The following is a 19,378-nucleotide window of genomic DNA, read 5'->3' as shown; positions in this document are numbered from 1 at the left end:
AAACTGCCCAAGGGTGCTCTCATACAGAATTACTGAATATTGTGAGTTGAAAGGGACCCATAAGGATCATCAAATCCAACACTTAAGGGAATGGCCCCTATGGAGTTTGAACCTACTACCTTGGCATGATTAGCACTGTGTTCTACCCAGCTGAGCCAATCTCATTCAATCTCCTTGTCCATATCATCAATATCGATATTAAACAGACTGGCCCAAACACTGAGCCCTTGGGAACACCACTTGTGACTGGACACCAAATGGATGTAACTCAGATATTAATATTTTATGATATTGTTTCGTTTGCAGTTTTGTTTTTGAAATCAAGATGATCATTTGCATGCTCATTTCTGTAGAGAAGCTTCTATATATTCCCTTTTAGCATCGATATATTTTTTTAAGGAAACTGTTCAAAATCAAAATCAATATCTATCATTTTGTCTTACATCTCATCTGATACTAGTTCCATTATTTTTCTGGACTGTTGTGGAGAAAGATTGCCATACTTATAAGTAATCTGAGTGAAATTCTGTGTATTCTCATACTGAGAAACTGCTCTTCCATTTGTACCATTATTTTAATCTACTTGGATTCATGATGATGACCCTTATGTTTAGAGCCTGTCTCTTAAGTAGCCTCCCTCAATCAGCAAAAGCTTGTTTTTATTTCTGTTAGTGGGTAACATCATTTTCAGGGGTTGATATGTTACTTTATTTCCGCAGAGGAATATTCTTCTCTACTTATATATGTCGAGATTTTTTTCTAAATTTTGAGATCTTCAAGGACCTAGAATGTGTGATGTTTTCTTAGAAGGAAAAAGAAAGTACATTTCCAAAAGAGAACTGTAAAAGAAAGAATTATGCCCATGCTGTGTTAAATTTAACTCATCAGAATTTTTCAGTTTGCATCAAAAATGAAAACAGCCTTGCACTTACAAGTTTATAGTTGTCTTACCATCCTATGGTAATTGGATGGTGGCACCTTCCATATGTTACTTCTCAAAAAGGCAAGAATGACAACAGGTGGCAGTTTTTACTGATTCTGTGCTGTGGGTTATTTACCCACACCCTGTTTCTCACACAACCTTTCTGTTTCCTGGCCTGAAAGAAAACATAAAACTAAACCCAGTATTTCACATCTCTCTGATATTTAAGCCCCCCCTCCCCGTTTTGTCATAGAAAAACAAGCTGCTGAAGTGTGAAGCTGACTCCTTTGGCACTCATATGAGATCTTGGCAATATAAGCCATGGTTACTTTTTACTCTGTGTTCATGAATGTTTTTAACTATTTGTGAATATCTTTGACAATGAGACAAAGCTAACTGAACAGAATGTTAATTGAAGTTCAGTTGGAGGACTGATGCCAAGATAGGATGGCTTATATTTCTGTTTTCCAGTTCAAGTTGACAGTACAGTTGACAGAGTCTGGGGAATGTAGATCTAAAGTTGCATATCCTTCTTTATGTTAGATGCTTGCAGATTTGCTGAATTAATTTAATTAAGCTAAGGAAGAGGTTAAACATGTTTATTTGCATCCATGCTTAGTTGATTAGTATGCAAGATGAGAAAAAGCAAAGCAAAGAGCATTTAACAGCCTTTGTTAGGCTGCATGGCTGTGATTAGGCTACAAGGATAAGCATTTTGTTTTTCTGCTGCAAAAACATATGGCTGCATGCTTAATCCTTCTCTTCCAGGCAAAAGGCACATATTTTCCCACTCCCTTGTTTGCCCCACCAGTTGCTGAAGCTAGGAGTGAGGTGGAATACCTCATTGTTTGGAGGAGGAAAAAAAAAAAGGTGGTGGTGGAAGAGAAAGGCTTCTAAAATAAAAAACCAAGAATAAGCCACGTGGGTAGATATCCACTGAGTAGCAAGTGGGTTTTTTTAAATATAAAAAAATGTGGTGAAGGAGCTTGTCAGATCAAGACAGACATGTAATTATTCCTGGTTCAATAACATTTTTATATGAGACACTGTTCTTCTATTTGTTTGTTTTCATTGTAGGTCCTGACCAGATACCCCTGAGGGAAGAATTTGAGCAGATCATGTTGAAAGCTATGCAGGAGTTCACTCTGAGAGAGAGATCCTTGCAAATGAGTGCACAGTGTATCTCTGTGTCACCAGGTCAACTCCCTTGGCTTGCCAGGTTAATCGCTAGTGTGTCTCGGGATCTCGTGCATGTGGTTGTCACCCAGAATTCCCTGGCAGAGGGCATCTCGGAGACCTTGAGGTCTCTCAATGAAATGAAACATCAGCAAAAGCTACCAGATTATGTAGTTGCCATTTGTGCATCAAAGATTAGAGGAAATGAATTCTGTGTAGTGGTTCTAGGTGAGTATATTTGCAGACTGCTTCAAATGGCAACGCAAATTAATTTTCTTGAGTTATTGATCCAGTTTTTAAATCCCTTTTGTTCTTTTTATTCTCCTTTGTATTGTTGCACGGCAATGTCACAGTTTACTGTATGTTCAGCAAGACTTGGAGTCCTGAGGTCCATGAGGATATAGAAAAATTTCTTTATGCTAGTCATTACTACTTCTTGAGAGGCCTGAGACTTTATTGTTTGTGTGATTGCCTTAGAAAATATCTTGAAGTGACCCAGTAGCAAAATAGTTGCTTTGTCTTTGTTTCCTGTAACAACTGTGATATTTTACATGGCAGAGTCTTCTGCAGACTGCTTAAAACAGAATGTGCTTTTCATCCTTTTTATCCTTATTTTTATCCTTTTTATTCTGCACTGATGACTGACTGTGCTGTTTGTGTGTGAATGAGTGTATCTGGATGGAAATGATCTTTTACTAGTCATCCTTCCTTTGTAGGCAGATAAATCAGTAATGCCATTTTTTACTTTTTTTACCTTTTTTCTCCCACACTAGGGATAATTACTTTTTTCCTATTTATCCAGAATCCTCCATTTAGTCTAAGGTGCAAATACTTATTTTGAGTATCATTTGTCACACAAGTATGCAAAATGATGTGCAATTGCAAAGAACCTGCTAAAATTAGTTATATCAGCTAATTCTCCAGTCACTAATGAAGTAGATTTGAGACTGCTCTCCCAGTCTACTGGGTAAAGGTAGTGGAGATCCATGACTGAAGATCAGAGTGCCCCAGACTTCTAGGATGAGAAGGTTGTCTTGACAGTAAATTGTATTAAGGTTTGCTCTCACACCATTCCCTTCTCTTCTCCAGGTCAGTATCAATCTCGGGCACTTGCAGAGAGCATGCTTACCACCAGTGAATTTTTAAAAGAGATCAGTTATGAGCTCATCACAGGGAAAGTTAGTTTCCTGGCATCACATTTCAGAAATACATCTTTAGGTAAGTGATTCTAAGAAACAGAAGTTCTAGCCAAGACAGTCTTGTCTTTTGGGTTGGTGTGTCTCCCGTTCAGCAGTTAAAATGCACATGGATACAGCTTTGCTCTCTCCATTGAGAGGCATTCTGTTCCTCTCTCCTCCTTGTGTCTAAAAAAGTGCTTGTCTCCTTCACCTGCGTGGCGGCAGTTCATAACCCTCAGGCAAAACATTTTTAACCCTGTCTCAGCTGCTGAATGTAATGGCAGGGCTTGTAATGCACCCATAAGTACACAAGTGTTTTCTAGTTTGTGCTTTTAGCAAGGTTTTAGAAGTCGTTTTACAGTGTGTGTTTCTTTGTAATCATCAGATGTCACCAGTAGCTGTAAAGCTACAGACCTGAAGTTATACAACTGTGGTTCCTTCTTCTGTTTGTGGTTTTTTTTTTTTTTTTTGGTTTTTTTTGGTTGTTTTTTTAATTAATCCAGTTGGTAAATCAGTAGATAAAAGAGAAAAGTATTATGCCTCCCTCTCTTCCCTGTATCCCCAATCCCTTGCCTGAGTGCACATTTGACATCAGTTATGTGAGAATATGGGTGTATGTAATGTTCAGTGGTGTTTCTCTGAAACGGTTTCCAGATTATTTGGTGTTGCTAATTCTGATCTAGGTGATGATTTGGATAAACTGCTGGAGAAGATGCTACAGCAGAGAGGGGAAAGTGTCATTATTCCTTTTAATGGAGATGTTAGTGAGTGTGTGTCATCTCAGGAGGCAATTGCCATGGTTTCTACACAAGAACCAGGTAAATTTTTTTTATGTGCAAGATACGAAGTAAGTGAGTAGCTTGTTAAAAGTCAAACTGCGTACACCTCAGGAGAATCTGAGGGCACATTTGCAGTCAGTGTGCCAACCTTAAAATAATAATACTGCCAGCTAAATGTAGCAATACAGCAGTTGCTCAGACAGAAAATCCCTGTAATAGCCTTCAGCAATTTTTTTCCCCTGATGTTTTTATATTCTCAAAGCTAAAACATGTTATCTTCTGTTAGGCATCAGGCAGAGTAGAGGAGATGTTTCTTTGTAACATTGGCAGAATGGATTAATCTCTTATTTTTGAATGGAGAAAAGGAATGTAACAGGTGTCCTCCTGCCTGGTAATATGCATTAGGGACTTGTTCTCTGAGGCTGAAACATTTAGGGGATGTTTTTTAAGATGTTCGGCTGAAAGTGCTAAGCAAATGTGATCTGTAATTTGTTGATCTGAGATGTGTCTTATTCAGCATAATGTGTTAAGATACTTAAGGGCAAAATGTAAGCTAGGATTTCCTGTCTAAAACTGCTAATTTTCAGAATTGTTTAGCTATTCAGAGTTCTAAACATACTTTCCTTTTCATATCACAATAATGGCAAAAGATACACTGAGCTGTTGTGAACACTGAGATTCTTTCAGGTCCAGTATCAAAGCAAATTCAACCTCCAGTAAAGCTTTTTTTCTGTGAAAGAAAGGTATGCTCTTGATTCATATTAGTTAACTTAAATTCATCTATTTGGTGTTAAATCTGAAAGGAAGCAAAATGGTTTATTGTCTCCACATGCATCAGGAGATCCAACTAGAAGGGCTGCCAGGGACTTTGCTCTGGCACCCTCAGAAATACAAGTCTTGAGCTTCCCCAGAGGATTAATTTGACGGGAGAATGATCTTTAGATTCTGAGCATTTTTTTCTTCTTACTGTATACTTTTTTTAAAACCTTCATATTTTCTCAAACAATTGTTCTGAGTTAATTTTGTTGTTAACATATGGCTGTACAGTGGTTGAAGCTATTGAGAAACTGCCTGAAGAAAAAAAAAATAGAGAATTAAGTCTCCTAGGCAGTGAGAGGGACTTTTCTTCCACAGCAGATCTGCTCAAATGGACACTAAGGCATATTTAAACAGGAGATAATCACATGTACACATGCACACATGAAAACACATCCCTGTGTAAAACCAACACAGTAGAAAAAGTGGCATAAACAAAAAACTGTAATACCCTTATAGGATTTAATCTGGTAATCTGCAAGTTGAAAAGTGGTTAATAAAGCATGGATTGTTGGACATAGAATTTACCTAATGGAAATACTGAAATGGAACATGCTTTCTATTTTGAGGAAACAAAAGCGTTCTGGTCAGTCTCTCAGTTCTCTGCATCTAGTGTGATACTGACATTCATTAAGTCCAAATAAGTCTGAGTTTCAGGAGAACATTAGAGCTTTGTACCTCTCTCTCTGCTTTTTATTATATGTACACATGCACATCTTTATATATATCTATGTATGTGCATGCATATTACGTATGTGTTGGTTCATTTAACAGAACGCATTTCACTGTGTTGGCGTTGAGGTTTCCTTGGGTCTCACTGTTAGAAATCCTTAAAACACTTAGGGCATTTTAAAAAATGGGCAGTGCTGTACTTGAGGTCATCTGATATATTACCACATTTTGATCAAAGAAAGAAAGTTGGCATTTGTGATCTGGACCAAACTCTCCAACAGGTTGAGATTTTTTTCTGGTGAGTGATTTTATTTTTCCTGATAATAGAGGGTAGGCTGTTTGAAGGGTCATGTTTTGCTGGCGGGGTGGGAAAGTAAACATGTTTCTTGCTGTGTTTTGTTTTCTTTTTCAATCACACTCTAGATTTGGATGTTGATACCTTCCAAATTTACCAGCCACAGCTCACAGTTGCCAGAAAGCTCTTGTCCCAGGTTTGTGCTATAGCAGACAGTGGCAATCAGAGCCTGGACCTGGGCCACTTCAGCAAGGTGGACTTCATCGTGATAGTGCCCCGTTCGGAAGTCCTGGTGCAGCAGACCCTTCAGCGGATTCGACAATCAGGTAAAAGGGAGGGGGAGGGCAAACAGGCTGATAACTCCAGTAGGTGATGTTGTTACATCATTACTGGTGTAAGGGGAAAAGTAAATTGCTCCAATATATCTTTTGTCCTCGTAGTTTGCGTTTTATTTCACTTATTTAAAAAAAAATATATTTACAAAATCATTAAGACCCTGGAAAATACCTAATTGACCCATATTTCAGAGTAGTTTATTCCTACTTCTTTAATTCAAATTACATTCAAAGTTATATGCGTTGCACTATGCCTAATTCATGAGTATGACAGCAATATGTCTTTACAAAGACTAGTTGTATTGACACAAACATTGAAGCAGAGCATGAAAAGTATGATATGATGTATGATACGATACGATATGAGGGAGAAACAATTTTACATAATGATATTTGCAAAGGAAAGGTCAGGGTGACTTTTTCTAACTCAAACAGTATTAATATATTAGCTTAATGTAGGCAAGTTTGGCCTAGGGTTGCTCATAGAGCATACCCAACTGGGTGCTGCTTTGGAAATGTTTGTGGAGGCCTGATGTTTTCCCCCATTTTTTGATAATGTGATAAGTTTTTGAAAGGTCTTCAGGCACTTTCTGGAGGAAATCCAGACTCCAAGGAGCACATTTTGGCCTCCATTTCTAGAGAAATCGCATTTGGGTAATCGTCTCAGCAGCAACTGAGTGCTGCTTTGGAACTGTTTGTGGAGGCCTGATGTTTTCCCCCATTTTTTGATAATGTGAGAAGTTTTTGAAAGGTCTTCAGGCACTTTCTGGAGGAAATCCAGAAGCCAAGGAGCACATTTTGGCCTCCATTTCTAGAGAAATCGCATTTGGGTAATCGTCTTCCTACTGGGGCCTATCAGCGGTTTAGTGGACAAGTGGCAACTTCCCATTGACCCTTCACTTTTGGATGCACTCAAAGGAAATGATTTTTGTTGTATTCTTCTTTTTGACAGGTGTGCTTGTGGACTTGGGCCTAGAAGACAATGGGACGGCCTATCAGAGAGCTGAGAAATATGTGGTTCGGCTGGACAATGAGATTCAAGCTAAGTTTGAAGTTTTCATGAGGCGAGTGAAGCAGAACCCCTACACGCTCTTTGTGCTGGTTCATGACAATGCCCACGTGGATTTAACAAGGTAGCTGCTCCAATCTGCTGAAGGAAAACCATCCTCTCCCAGCATATTCCCGTTAGGTTTTTCAGAAGACTTAGGATCTTAGACACGTATTGCTTTGTCTAGGTGTTTTTAAGGCATTTTGAGCCTTATAATTGGAAAGAATCTCTTTTGGTTGCCCATTATATTTGTTACCTAATTCTGATTCAACTGAAAGTAGGTGAGACTATTTTCAGATTATTGGATGCCTAACAGGACTCTTTTTAGGTTTATGTGCTATGATGCTGAAATCTAGGGGAAAATGCTGGATTTTGCAAATTTCTTTGTTCTTCTTGTCTTTTTTTCTATTCCTCTTATTTTTCTGTACTCAAACACAAATGTATCCGATGCTCACAAGCTGGTCATGCTTTAATTCCTGTTTTTATCCCTGATAATAGTGTGGTTTGTGATAATAGAATGCTTGCAGACGTTTAAGTCTGCATCATGAGAAAGATGCCATGGCTTCTGTAAGAAAAGGATTTAAAGAAACAGCTGTACTGAATTTGGCTTTAGGTCTAAACACAACATGTACACACATGCAAAAACATTTATTCATACCAAATCACAACTTCATCTTGAAAGAAGAAAGAAATAAGTAAAGCTGATTATTCTGTTGTTGATCCATGTGTAAACTAGGAAGAATATTATGTTTTAAACATGATACATAGGGTTGTGGGATTCTTTTCAATATTAGAAATAGTGAAAGGTGTCCCTGCCCATGGCAGAGGAGTTGGAAATAGATGATCTTTAAGGTCCCTTTCAGCTCAAACCATTCTATGGTTCTATAATAAACAAAATACTCTCTCTGTAAAGAGACAAGAGCAACAACATTTCTTCCGGATTTTCCCATTCACTTTTTTTTACTATCTTTGCTATACTTTGAATTTGGAATTTCTGGGTATATAATGGAAGTAAAGGCAATTTCAGGAGCTCAGAACATCAGTAGACTTTGAGGCTCCCCAGCTTTTTAGAAATTTGTTGTTTCAAACTGGAAAAGCCATTGGATTTCATAAAATTGTTGCTATATCCTATCCCCACAGCTCATGGAACAGTGTTTCTTAATGAGAGGGGTTTAATCAGCCTTGGATTATTTTTGGTTTCCTCTGTGTGATGCTTTTTTAAATTGTCACACTAATCCACCTTCTCACTGTCAACAGATTTCCATCCTTTATTTAGGTGTTTGTTGTTTTCCCTTGTTTTCCTGACTTTACCCACAGAGAACAGTCAAACATTTTTTGAAGTCTCTTACCTTTCCAAAGAGATTTTTTTTTGAGCCATGGTTCTCTGTAATTTTGAGATTTTTCTGTAGGAAGAGAGTAATCCACTGAATTTCAGGACATCAGTAAGGCAATTCTTTGCATTCTTATTTCTGCAGTGCCATTTCAAGTTCCCTGTCACATGGTGAGCCTAATCATGGTCTGGCTGATAGAGTTATTAATTGCAGGGAGGTGCTTGAAGCATTCAACCTCCTTGTTCTTCAGGTCAGCTCTTTCCCTTATGCCCTGCAAACACAGCAGTCCAGGATCAGCTCTAGCAATGAGGTACATTGGATACAATCTGACACTGTGGTAAGTGTTTAGCTGTTAATTTTAACTGTGAATTTTAATGTGAAATTCACACCTAACAGAATCTAGAAAATGTGTGTGTTGGGAGGGAGCTCTTTCTCTGCTGGAGTTTATTCTCTCAGATTCCAGATGGACAGCCCTGAGATACTGATGGTAGAGGTAGCGCCTGATATTTAGGACCAGGAATTAAGCCATTTTTCTTTATCCAGTCATGCAAGATGAGAATCCACTTTCTGTGCTCTGGTCAGACAAAGCTATGTAGACATGCCATAAAGCTCCAGAGCTGCCTTTCCCTTTTGAAGCAGTCTGACTTTTGACTGTAAGTTTTATGTCACATAGCCTGTCAAGTCTGTTCATTATGTTCCCAGTGCTAATTAAAGTTGTGTGCCAGGTTGACAAGTTTAGGTGTAGTAGATGCTGTCATTGTGCAGAGGAAAAATCCTGTTGGATATTCTGCACTATTAACTTTTTTCAGCATTTCAGCCAGCTGATTCTGAGGATGTTTTGGATAAACCTGCTAAAAATAGCATTTTCTCCTATTACTTGTTTGGTTTTTATATCAGATCTGACTTTACTGTGCTGAGTGGACCATTAGTTTCTGCAAAATATCTTAAAATGGGAGCTGTAAAAAATAGTTAATGTAAAATGATAGAATGAATGAATATTCTAAGTTTGCTTTTTGGTTACTTGTTAATATAAACCATGTGGTGACCTTCTAAAATGGTCTAGACAATTTTTTTGTTTCCCAAATATAAAAAAATTAACAACTTTCAGTTTTCTGATGAAAAAAATAACCCACAAAAAAGGGGAAGACTGTAGGTGGTTAATTACATTCCTAGAGATTACTGCTGATATAAATGCACTGGAGAACATGCTGTGCTTCCATCAAAGGCTCATGAAATTTGAAACAAATATTCTGCCTTTCTGATAGCTGTCTGCAGATTTACATTCCAACAAAAAATGTTTTATTTGTGGTTTCCATTAGGAAAGCATGTAGGCTCTGACAATCAAGAACAACTTTGGAAATTAAAAATCCTTCTCTTTTCAGGTTCTACTCTTAATAGAAATGAGATTACAGTTGTCAGTAGATTTAAAGCCAGAGATAGGGAGTCAGAAAATAATTAGCAGGATTCTAGAAACCCCCTGCAGTCACAGGTAGGAGATACACTGAAAAGATTTGCAAGGACCTACACCTGTCTTTCCTAGCTGTTGGCAAATAATAAGTTAAGTAAAAAAAACCAATTTGCATTTTATTGTATTCATTGAAACAAATAAATAGCATCACTTAGGGAGAATGGATAAAAAGAAAGGATTCTTTGGTTGGGAAAGTGCTTTCCACTTATTTTTTAAAATGACACAAGAAATAAAAATTTGTTCCAGAATACGTTATATTTTTGCTGTTTGTGTATGAAACAGGATGATGCAGCAAGTGAAGAAAAGCTATACTTTGGTTTGAATGAATACAGCAAATCCCTCCAGTGGGGAGTCACAAGTCCCCTTTTGAGATGTGATGAAACCTTTGAAAAAATGGTCAACACACTTTTAGAAAGGTAAATAATAACATGGAAACTTGGGATTCTGTCCAGTTGGGATCTTAAAGATACATCTTTATGAGTCCCATTACAGGGGATGAAGACATGGTGACCTTTGATGTTGATCTTGGAAAACATGAAGTATGTGCAATTTTATTTTTGTAACAAATGCAAGCTGGGCTCAGCTGTGCTTCTCTCTTCTTTTGGCTCAGCCCTCGCTGAGCTCAGAAGGTACCAGAGGTTTCATGCCTCGCCACTTCTGCTGTCTCTCTTGGTGGTGGTGAGGGTGTTTCAAAAACATTTTTGTTATTTCAGCAGTTGGCCATGGTTTTGGTTCCTGCAGCTCAGGGTCTGTTAGTACCCTGCAGCTGCCTGAAAAGCTACTTTCATGGCACATATCCAAGATACAATTCAATGTGCCCCTTTCAGGAATGAGGGGAATATTGTAATTTCCATCAATGTGGAGTTAATCTGCTGTGCGTATTAGCAGGACAGAGCCTTTATAGCACTTCAAATAATAGGTCTCATGTTTTCATATTTGCTAGAACAGGATTGTTCTGTGTTCAGTACTGTGTTTTCTATTTGAATTAGGTCAGTATAATGGTTGTAAATACATCTGTATTTATTAAGTAAAATTCAATATTAAATGTGTTAAATTAGCAACATTAATAATTAAATACATCATTAATACATAATACTTGTTATTATCTACAAATAGGCAATTATAATTAGGTCAATTCTTTAGGTTTCTCCTATTCTTTCTGGTCAAATGCAGCGGAAGAGATAGCGGTCCCTATCTCTGTGTTTAAGTGTGGGTGGGAAAAAGGATGAAGGAGGATTTATGTATGTGCAAATAATCATACGAGATTAGGATAATACTAGAAATTGATGGCAGGTGAACCTCTCTACCTTGGAGCCAAGATATGTTTTTGTGTCACAGTTTATCAATTTGGCTCTGTTTTCAAGTAACTGGGCTATTCTGTCTGGGTGGATGAGCCATTCAGCCATACAATCTGAAAATATTGCAGACATTTTTGTATTATAAGAAAGGCTCCATTTGTTTTAGTAGCAGAAGTACAGTGGGTACTTTTATGGTAGGAAGAGTAAAAAGTATTTTAAAAACTAACTGTTTTAATGACTGGCTTATGGTATCCAGAGCAAACTACTGTATCTACTGGCTAAGCACAAACCCAATACTTTCTTTAAATGGATATTATATTGTCTATTAGATTACTCAAGAAAGAGACCAGAGAAATGTGGAACTTCTAGTTATTTTAGTTATTCTGACTTATGTGACATAAGACCAGCACTCAAGATGTAATAGAGTAGTGTTTTTCTGTATTATGGTGGCAAGTGAGCTCATTGGAAATGTCTAGAAATTGAGTGGGTTTTTTGCTTGAGTAGGTTTTAATTTTATTTCTGTTAAAATTTTACTTCATATTTGTTGCCACTGCATGTAGCTGTAATGAAGGCAAAGATGTTTGCTATGTAAGTTAAAAGTCAAAATGGACGTTCAGATTTGGCTCAGAGCAGTAATTCTTATGGTACGTCCAACTTTCTGGTGAGAGATTGAGAGATGTGAAATTATGAAGTATTTCTCCCACAAACCACTTGAAGCCACGATGGTCCTCCAGTTTGTCGAAGAAAAAGCTCGTGGAAAGCAAAGCAGTTATAAGCGTGTGTTCTCAGAATAAACTGGATCTGAGGTGTTCCTTATCTCCATCAAGCCATAGATCTTTAGCTGAAATTTTGGACCAGATGAGGGTAACAGAAGTTTATAATTCCTGTTACGTGAAATCAGGACTTGGGCCAAATGCAGAGAGCATTTGTTCAAAGTTTTTGTCTATGAAAATGGAAGACTTTGTTCTTTGAGCACAACTGGAAAAAATAGGCACTTCCTCACTATGCAGTCCTGCGTTTTGGCTGATTTTCAGACAGTACTGTGATTTTGCACGTGCTAATGCAGAACTGTGCCTCCCCCAAGGTACCCCCGGCTGCACAGCATGGTGATCCGCTGCTACCTTCTCATTCAGCAGTATTCCCAAGCTCTGATGGCCCTCACCACCATGGCCTCTCTGAGGGATCACAGCACACCTGAAACACTCAGCATAATGGATGACCTTATCACAAGTCCAGGAAAGGATAAGAATGGCTGTGGCCACATGCTCGTCATTCGGGTGCCATCGGTGCAGCTGGCCATGCTGGCCAAAGAGAGGTTACAGGAAGTAAGGGACAAGCTGGGGCTGCAGTATCGTTTCGAGATCCTCCTTGGGAATCCTGCCTCGGAGCTCACCGTCGCGAAACACTTCGTGACGCGGCTCAAGGTTAGCAGAAACTGAATGTTTGTTTGTGTGCTCTTTGTAGTAATCCGGCTTTTGTAGTTGTTTTGTGTTTATTCCCATGTGTTTATAGGTTAATTATTCTATAGGGAAAGGGCAGGTGCTCTGTATCTGTCGCTGTGAATGCATTTCTGTACTTTGAGCATAAAAGATAGAGCGACTTGGAACAAACCTGAATTGTTACTGGTCCATGAAGCCAAACACCAGCTGTTACTTCACTTCTTAAAGTTGATTAACAGCCTGCATCAGATAGGGTTCATCTCTAAAAGCAGAGCTCAGATCTCTGTAGGCAAACTAATTATTTCCACCAACTTATCTGTCTGTCTAGTGTATCTGTTGTCTGCTCTGTTCATCCATCTTCTGACCTTCTGATAACTGGTAAAGTATGCTGTTTGTCACAGATTTCTTTCCTCAACCCTCTGCATGCTGAAAGCCTGAAGAGGCTACATACATATATACCTACCATATCTGCACCAGCCTAAAATTTTGCATGGATTTGCAAGAGCATGGTTCAAGTAGCCAAACCCACTTCATGTATTGACCTCACTACATTAAACAAAGGGGCAGTGGGTTGCCTGCCTTAGGTATCAGCCTGAAAGTAGTACTGGTTATCTGTCCTGATCTCTGCTCTAAGTCTCAAAAAGAGCTTAATTTTCTGCTTCTACTATGAGTTATATACTGTATTCAAAAAAAAAAAAAAAAAAAAAAAGAGGAATTAATTTTGTGAGCCTGTTTGAAAGAGCTTGCCTACAGCCAAAAGCAGACAAAATATCCTTTAAAGAAGCTATGACTCCTGCTTCTCAAACTTTATCTGCAGCAGGAGAGCGAAGAAAGTGGTCATAAATGATTCAATGACATGTGAGATTAACTGCTCTGTGCTGGTGGGTTTTTTTTGGATAGGCATGAATTCCACCCTTAAATAATTCTGGATTGAGTCCTGTGAGGGCTTCTTAATAGTGCTTTGCCATAATGAGTTGCAGCCCTTATGCAGTGCTGAAGCAGCCTGAGGCCTTGACTGTGGAGCTGTTGCAGGTGGATATCCATGTAGACATTGGTCTGGAATAGAGGAATTTTATCAGGTAGAGAGTGAAAAATCTTCAAAATAAATCTTCTTATTACACTCTCCAAAACATAGGATGCATTTTTGGACCAAACAGAGCTGTAGGATTCTGGATTTGTTTCTTTTCTTGCAGTTTACTAGAAGAAAAACCCTCAAATCTGAACCATGCATATGAAGGGAGTTGAGGAGAGGAATACAGTTGCCCAAATATAAGCCTGTAGTGTCTTTTTTAGGTGGGGTGTCCCAGTAGTATTTCAGAATAATAAAGGCCATCTGTGAGGCTGGTGTTGCACTACCATCCCTGCTACTCTGGTGCCTGGGATAACACAAGATTTCTGACATGGTGTGAGCATATATTTGGGGAACTGATTCCCATTACAAAATTCATCAGCCTAGGCTATTGCAGACAAATTTGATTTAGTCTCTGTGCTGATGGGCATTTGTTCTGACATTAGGTGCAGTACTGAAACTAAAGGACTTTTGCTACAAGCGTCCCAGCTCTTTTTTTGATGTGTGTATGGGGAGAGAGCAATATGAGGCTACTGAGTGCTGAGGCTCAAAATGTGATCCCACCAATAAATACTCTTTGTTGCAGGAAGGATAAGACCTCATAATGACCATTTTCAAAGGCAGGGAGGGAAACTTTATAGGTGTTAGTGAACCCAGCTGAAAAGTGTGACTTAACTTAGCCTCTCCCTCAGATGGCATTAGTGAGGTGTGTGATGCCACAGCAGGGCAGGGAGGGTGGGCAGCTGTCTCTGCAGTGCTAGTGGCTACATTGTTCTGTCAGACAAGCCTGCTAGTCAGCCAGACCAGCCAGACAGGTCATTCCTCTCCATCAGGGAGTCAGAAGTACAGAATGAAACAAGAGATGGAAGACAATTTTAATAACTATTTCACTGACCAGGGATGCTATCATGGCATACCCTTTAAGTGTAACAAGAATCAAACTGTTTGGGAGACATTCAGAAGTGAGGTGCCCTGAGGGTTACGCCTCTCTGACCTTCTGAGAAAGATGGTCAAGAAATACATCTTCTGGATGCAAGTTTACAGCTCAAAGCCCCATTCTTTTTAGGTCCTTATGCTAGGGAGAAGAAAATCAAGGAAAATCAAAAGAAAAAATGTCTTCCCTTATTTCACTTTCTAGTCATGCACTTTCACAGAAACTTTAGTCTGTGGAGAAGCAGGGGAACAGACAGCTGGACTAACCTTATTGAGCCAGAAATTCTCTCTCTGCTGCCAAGGCTGCTTTACCAAGTCATTAGATACTGCTAGGTAATTGGAGAAATAAATGTTTTGAGTAAGCTCTGCTGAACCAGGGGAACTGAAAGGTGTAAGGACATGGGGCTGATGCTACCAACCTTTCCAGTGCTAAGGGAAAATGGTGCAGTGTTGTGGTCTCAGGCCTTGATAAACTGTAGGTAAGGAGTTCTTTTATGGGGGGGATTACCTCCAGGGAAAGATGAAATATGTTTCTGTCACGTAATCTTTCATTGTCTAAAATAATTAAGCAAGGTTCATTGACCCACTTTCATACTCCACTTTAAAGTCTTACTTTAGTTTTACATTAATATCTTTTATCTGTGCCAAATTGAACACACCGACTGCTTTTTCCTCTGACAGACCACACTAATACCACACCTGGTGAATATTTCCAGCACTGAGTAACGTATGCTATGCACCCATTTTCTTTGCATTTAATGCTTGGCTAACAGTTGGCTACCAGAAAACAAATGCATGCCTGCACCCAAGGTCTCCTTTCTGTTGGCCGTTAAGTAAGCAAGCCCTATATGCAAAGCAAAAGCAGGAACTGATGAAAAAAGGAAACAGCTGAAGATTTAGAAGATGTCATTTAGGTGTGACTGGAATATTCTCTGTTCACAGGCTTGGAGGGGCAATGAACAAGATGACTGGATTCCTCGCACCTATCAGGATCTGGAAGGTCTACCTTGCATTGTTATTCTCACTGGCAAAGACCCTCTGGGAGAGACTTTCCCCAGGTGCTGTTATTACTCTTTCAATATGGTTGCAGTCTAACATGTTTAGATAAGTCTTTTCACAAAAGAAGTGTATTTTTGTAGACTTCAGTTAGGAACTATTTAAAGGTTTGGAAAGTGCAGTTTGTGAAAAGTCATATTACTCCACTGTGTGGGTCAGTAAGTGTCTGTGCAAAGTGCAAAGGAGCACAACTTACATGCTGAATATTTTAAAATCATTTTATACGTACAGGCTAATAAAATAGTTTATGAATATTTAGTAAGCAATTAAAGATAGAGAGTGTTCTTCAAAGTCAGAGAAAACAAAACTTCTTTTTTCCTTTGTGTTGGTTTTTCTAGGTCGTTAAAATACTGTGACCTTCGACTGATTGACTCCAGCTACTTAACTCGTACTGCGTTAGAGCAAGAGGTAGGCCTGGCATGCTGCTACGTCTCCAAGGAGGCAATTCGAGGGCCTATTGTAGCTCTTGACCTCAGTGAGAAGGAGCAGGAGAAGGCAAATGGTAGCGAGAATGACTCTGATGAGCTGCTCATAGACTTGGACCGGCCCCAGAGCAACAGCAGTGCTGTCACTGGAACCTCAGGTCAGTTATTCTGCTGTTGGTCTGAAAAACAAGTCTTTATTCCTGCGTCTGTGGAATTTGGATGCAAACAGTGAGATGTTTTTTCAAATGTGGGTTGCTTAGCTGGATTCAGCTGCAGGCTAGACAATGAAATGTTAGCTGCAGATTCTTCACACAGTGAGCAATTTTCCTGTCTACTGCTAAAAGGAGACGGTGTTTCAATGGAAGGGGTGATATGCCATAGCTAAGCATCCCTTGTGATTTTGATGTTTAAACTTATATTTCACATTTGTTGCTAGCTTTGTTCAGTGGATCCTGAAAAGATCTTAGAAATCAGAGCAAAAAGGGCTAGTATAAAATTCTAGGAATAGAAAAATGCTCTGTAACTCTGGGAATACCTATGGGTGAGGATGGATATCTGCCTCCTTGCCAAGACCAACAGAATGATTGGGTCTTGTCCTACCTCTTCAGGCATCACCTCCCACCAAGCCTTCCCTTCTTTGCCTTCTGCAGACATTTCTGGTTCCTTCCCTTTATTTCCCTATGGGTCTGAGGTATTAAGACAGCAGAACTGGGTCTTTGCTATGCACCAGGTCTTCCCATACACTAACTAAACCTGACAGGTAGGGAGGAGAGGACATAGCCCAGTTCATGTCCGAGTTGCAGTGAAATAAATGCTCTGTTATTCATAGAAAGGAAGATACAATTGATCTGTGTATGCAGTGGTTTTTGAAACTTGACGTACCATCAAATACCAAATCCTTGATGGGAATTGATAGCTAGCATACAGAGATTAGGATTGAGCACTTGGAGTCTGAACCCTGTTGCAGCAGGGCATTTGCCTCTCCAGCCAAAGGGACAGACAGATGTAAATGATTTCTTTTTACATGGTGAAACACTGACCTAAGCCACAGCAGCATTCATTGAACAGAAGTATTTGTATGTTAGGATTGTTGAGTAGATCAGAGGAATTAGTGGTTTTCTTATGTCACTCAGTAACTCTTCATTGCCTGCTTTTTGTTTTCCTAGGCTCCCTGGCTGACAACGGTGTGAGCTCCTCGAGTGCCGCAGACAAGTTTCAGAAGCAGGCACCATCCCTTAACTTCCAGGCTGTGGCACACAGCTCAGTAGACGAGGGAGCTTACTCCAGTTTTACAGCCAGAGAGACCCTGAAACAAGAGTGTGACTCGCTGGGTAACCAGATGGCCAGCAGCACCACTCCCAAACTCTCCTCACTGTCATCAGTCTCCCAGACTTTTCAGTGGGCTGCCCAGTCAGCCAAGGACAGCAAGGGCCTCCGCGTGGCACTGCCACGCATCGTCATCCTGTCCAAAGCTGCGTACTGCCTTCTGAGCTCGCAGAAAAATGGGAACTTGCCTTCCTCCTCTTCCCTCCTGCCTCATGCTGACGTGTCTTGGCTGAGCTCCCTGAGGCCTCTGCTCCGCAAGGACATGAGCAGTGAAGAGGAGTCTCTGTACTACAGGCAGTGGACGACAGCCCGACAGCACCACGCGGACTTCAGCAATCAGGCTGAGGCATCTGGCACCAGGACTTTTCACCCCCGACGGCTGCTTTTGACAGGACCACCACAAGTAAGCTCCTCCTGCCTTTTTAGCAGTCTGAGGGGGCCAAGTTTGCAGTGATGTGTTTTGAGGTCAAAAATCAAAGTCAAATTTTAAGGCTAAGTCCATGCTGAAAATGGTAAGGAGGGGAAGGGTGATGCTTTATGTCATGTTTTAGCCTAAATGAAACACGTGTGGGTGGCACTGGGCATAACATTGCCGTGAGCAAGTCAGGAGAGAAGCAGTTATCACTGCTGATCTCCCTGCACACAAAAGTGACACAGGCTGTGGCCAGGTTGTGCTCAGAGACCAACTGAGGAAAAGTGTTTTCAGAATAGTGGGCAATATTATATCTTGCAGTGTTTTCAGGCAGAGCTGAACACAGAGCTTTGGGGTAAGCCCAGAGGCATTTACCTGAAATTTACCCTTCCACTGTGGTAGTTTGGGTTGGCATTTAGACTTCTTTCCCTCTCTGGCTCAGGTTGGAAAGACTGGTTCATACTTGCAGTTCCTAAGGATTCTCTTCCGCATGCTGATCCGGCTGCTGGAAGTAGACGTGTATGATGAAGAAGAGATTAATGCCAGTAAGTATTTAGTTGGTATTCTTAGGATGTATCACAAAGAGCCTATGTTGTGTATTATTCAGCAAGGAAGTTCCTAGCCTCACTGAAAGACTATGAATTACACCTACTGCATGTCCTCTCCATTGCTGTGTAGCTAGACTCTAGGTGTCTGCATGTATTTCAGTATAGATTGATAAAAAAGTGAACTTTGTAATGGGCTTATTTGAGAACTATTAAATGTATTTTGGGTCGATATATTTGTGTAGCACTCAAACAAAAGTGAGCACAAAGCTGTAAATGGTCAACATCTGCCCATGTTCTCTCTCCTTGCAGATTTTTATGTGCTGGCTGCTTTTAAGCAGAAGGACATTTAAGTGCATTTTGTTCCTGGCTGAAATCTAACTATTATTTATGTTTATTTAAAGTTATATACCAATTTTCAGCAAGATTGTCTCCTATCTGCAGTTTGCAGGTTTTATGCTGAGGATAAAGGGGAGCAGGATCCTCTTTGGATTTGTACTCATTTGTCAGATCTCACAGATCCATGAACTGCCATGGCAGGACTTTGCCTTGAAAAGAGCAAAACCTTTTAAAAATTAGTCCTCTTCATGATGTTCTGGTAATTCTCATGACCATTCGACTGGCATCCTGAAAATGTAGTTGTTGTTGAGCCTTTGAAAAAGAAAGGAAAAAAAAAGAAAAATATATTTTCCTTTGATTTGGAGCTTTGGGGGAAGTTATTCCCTTGTTATTTGAACGAAAGTACCTCAGAAACTTAGGATAAAATATTAAAATGAAAGAGATGTTCTGCATCATGCTGACTGGCCTGTTGAGATCACAGCAACGTGTCACACCCCTGCCAGGAATGCATGGAAC

General features: G+C 39.7%; 1 protein-coding gene across 1 annotated transcript in view; it reads left to right on the top strand.

Annotated features, from left to right (window-relative positions):
* GREB1L (GREB1 like retinoic acid receptor coactivator) overlaps nt 1-19,378 on the top strand; it is a 132,556-nt gene that overhangs the window by 97,697 nt on the left and 15,481 nt on the right. The window contains 12 exon segments of the mRNA XM_068190944.1: nt 2,000-2,326; nt 3,188-3,316; nt 3,960-4,094; nt 5,967-6,164; nt 7,126-7,306; nt 8,697-8,889; nt 10,303-10,436; nt 12,403-12,742; nt 15,702-15,817; nt 16,154-16,398; nt 17,407-17,969; nt 18,421-18,523. Of these exon segments, the coding sequence (XP_068047045.1) occupies nt 2,000-2,326; nt 3,188-3,316; nt 3,960-4,094; nt 5,967-6,164; nt 7,126-7,306; nt 8,697-8,889; nt 10,303-10,436; nt 12,403-12,742; nt 15,702-15,817; nt 16,154-16,398; nt 17,407-17,969; nt 18,421-18,523 (2,664 nt within the window).

Source organism: Anomalospiza imberbis, chromosome 1, assembly GCF_031753505.1.
Source record: "Anomalospiza imberbis isolate Cuckoo-Finch-1a 21T00152 chromosome 1, ASM3175350v1, whole genome shotgun sequence".
NCBI classification, from domain to species: Eukaryota; Metazoa; Chordata; class Aves; order Passeriformes; family Viduidae; genus Anomalospiza; species Anomalospiza imberbis.
This window is presented reverse-complemented; position numbering and strand designations above follow the sequence as displayed.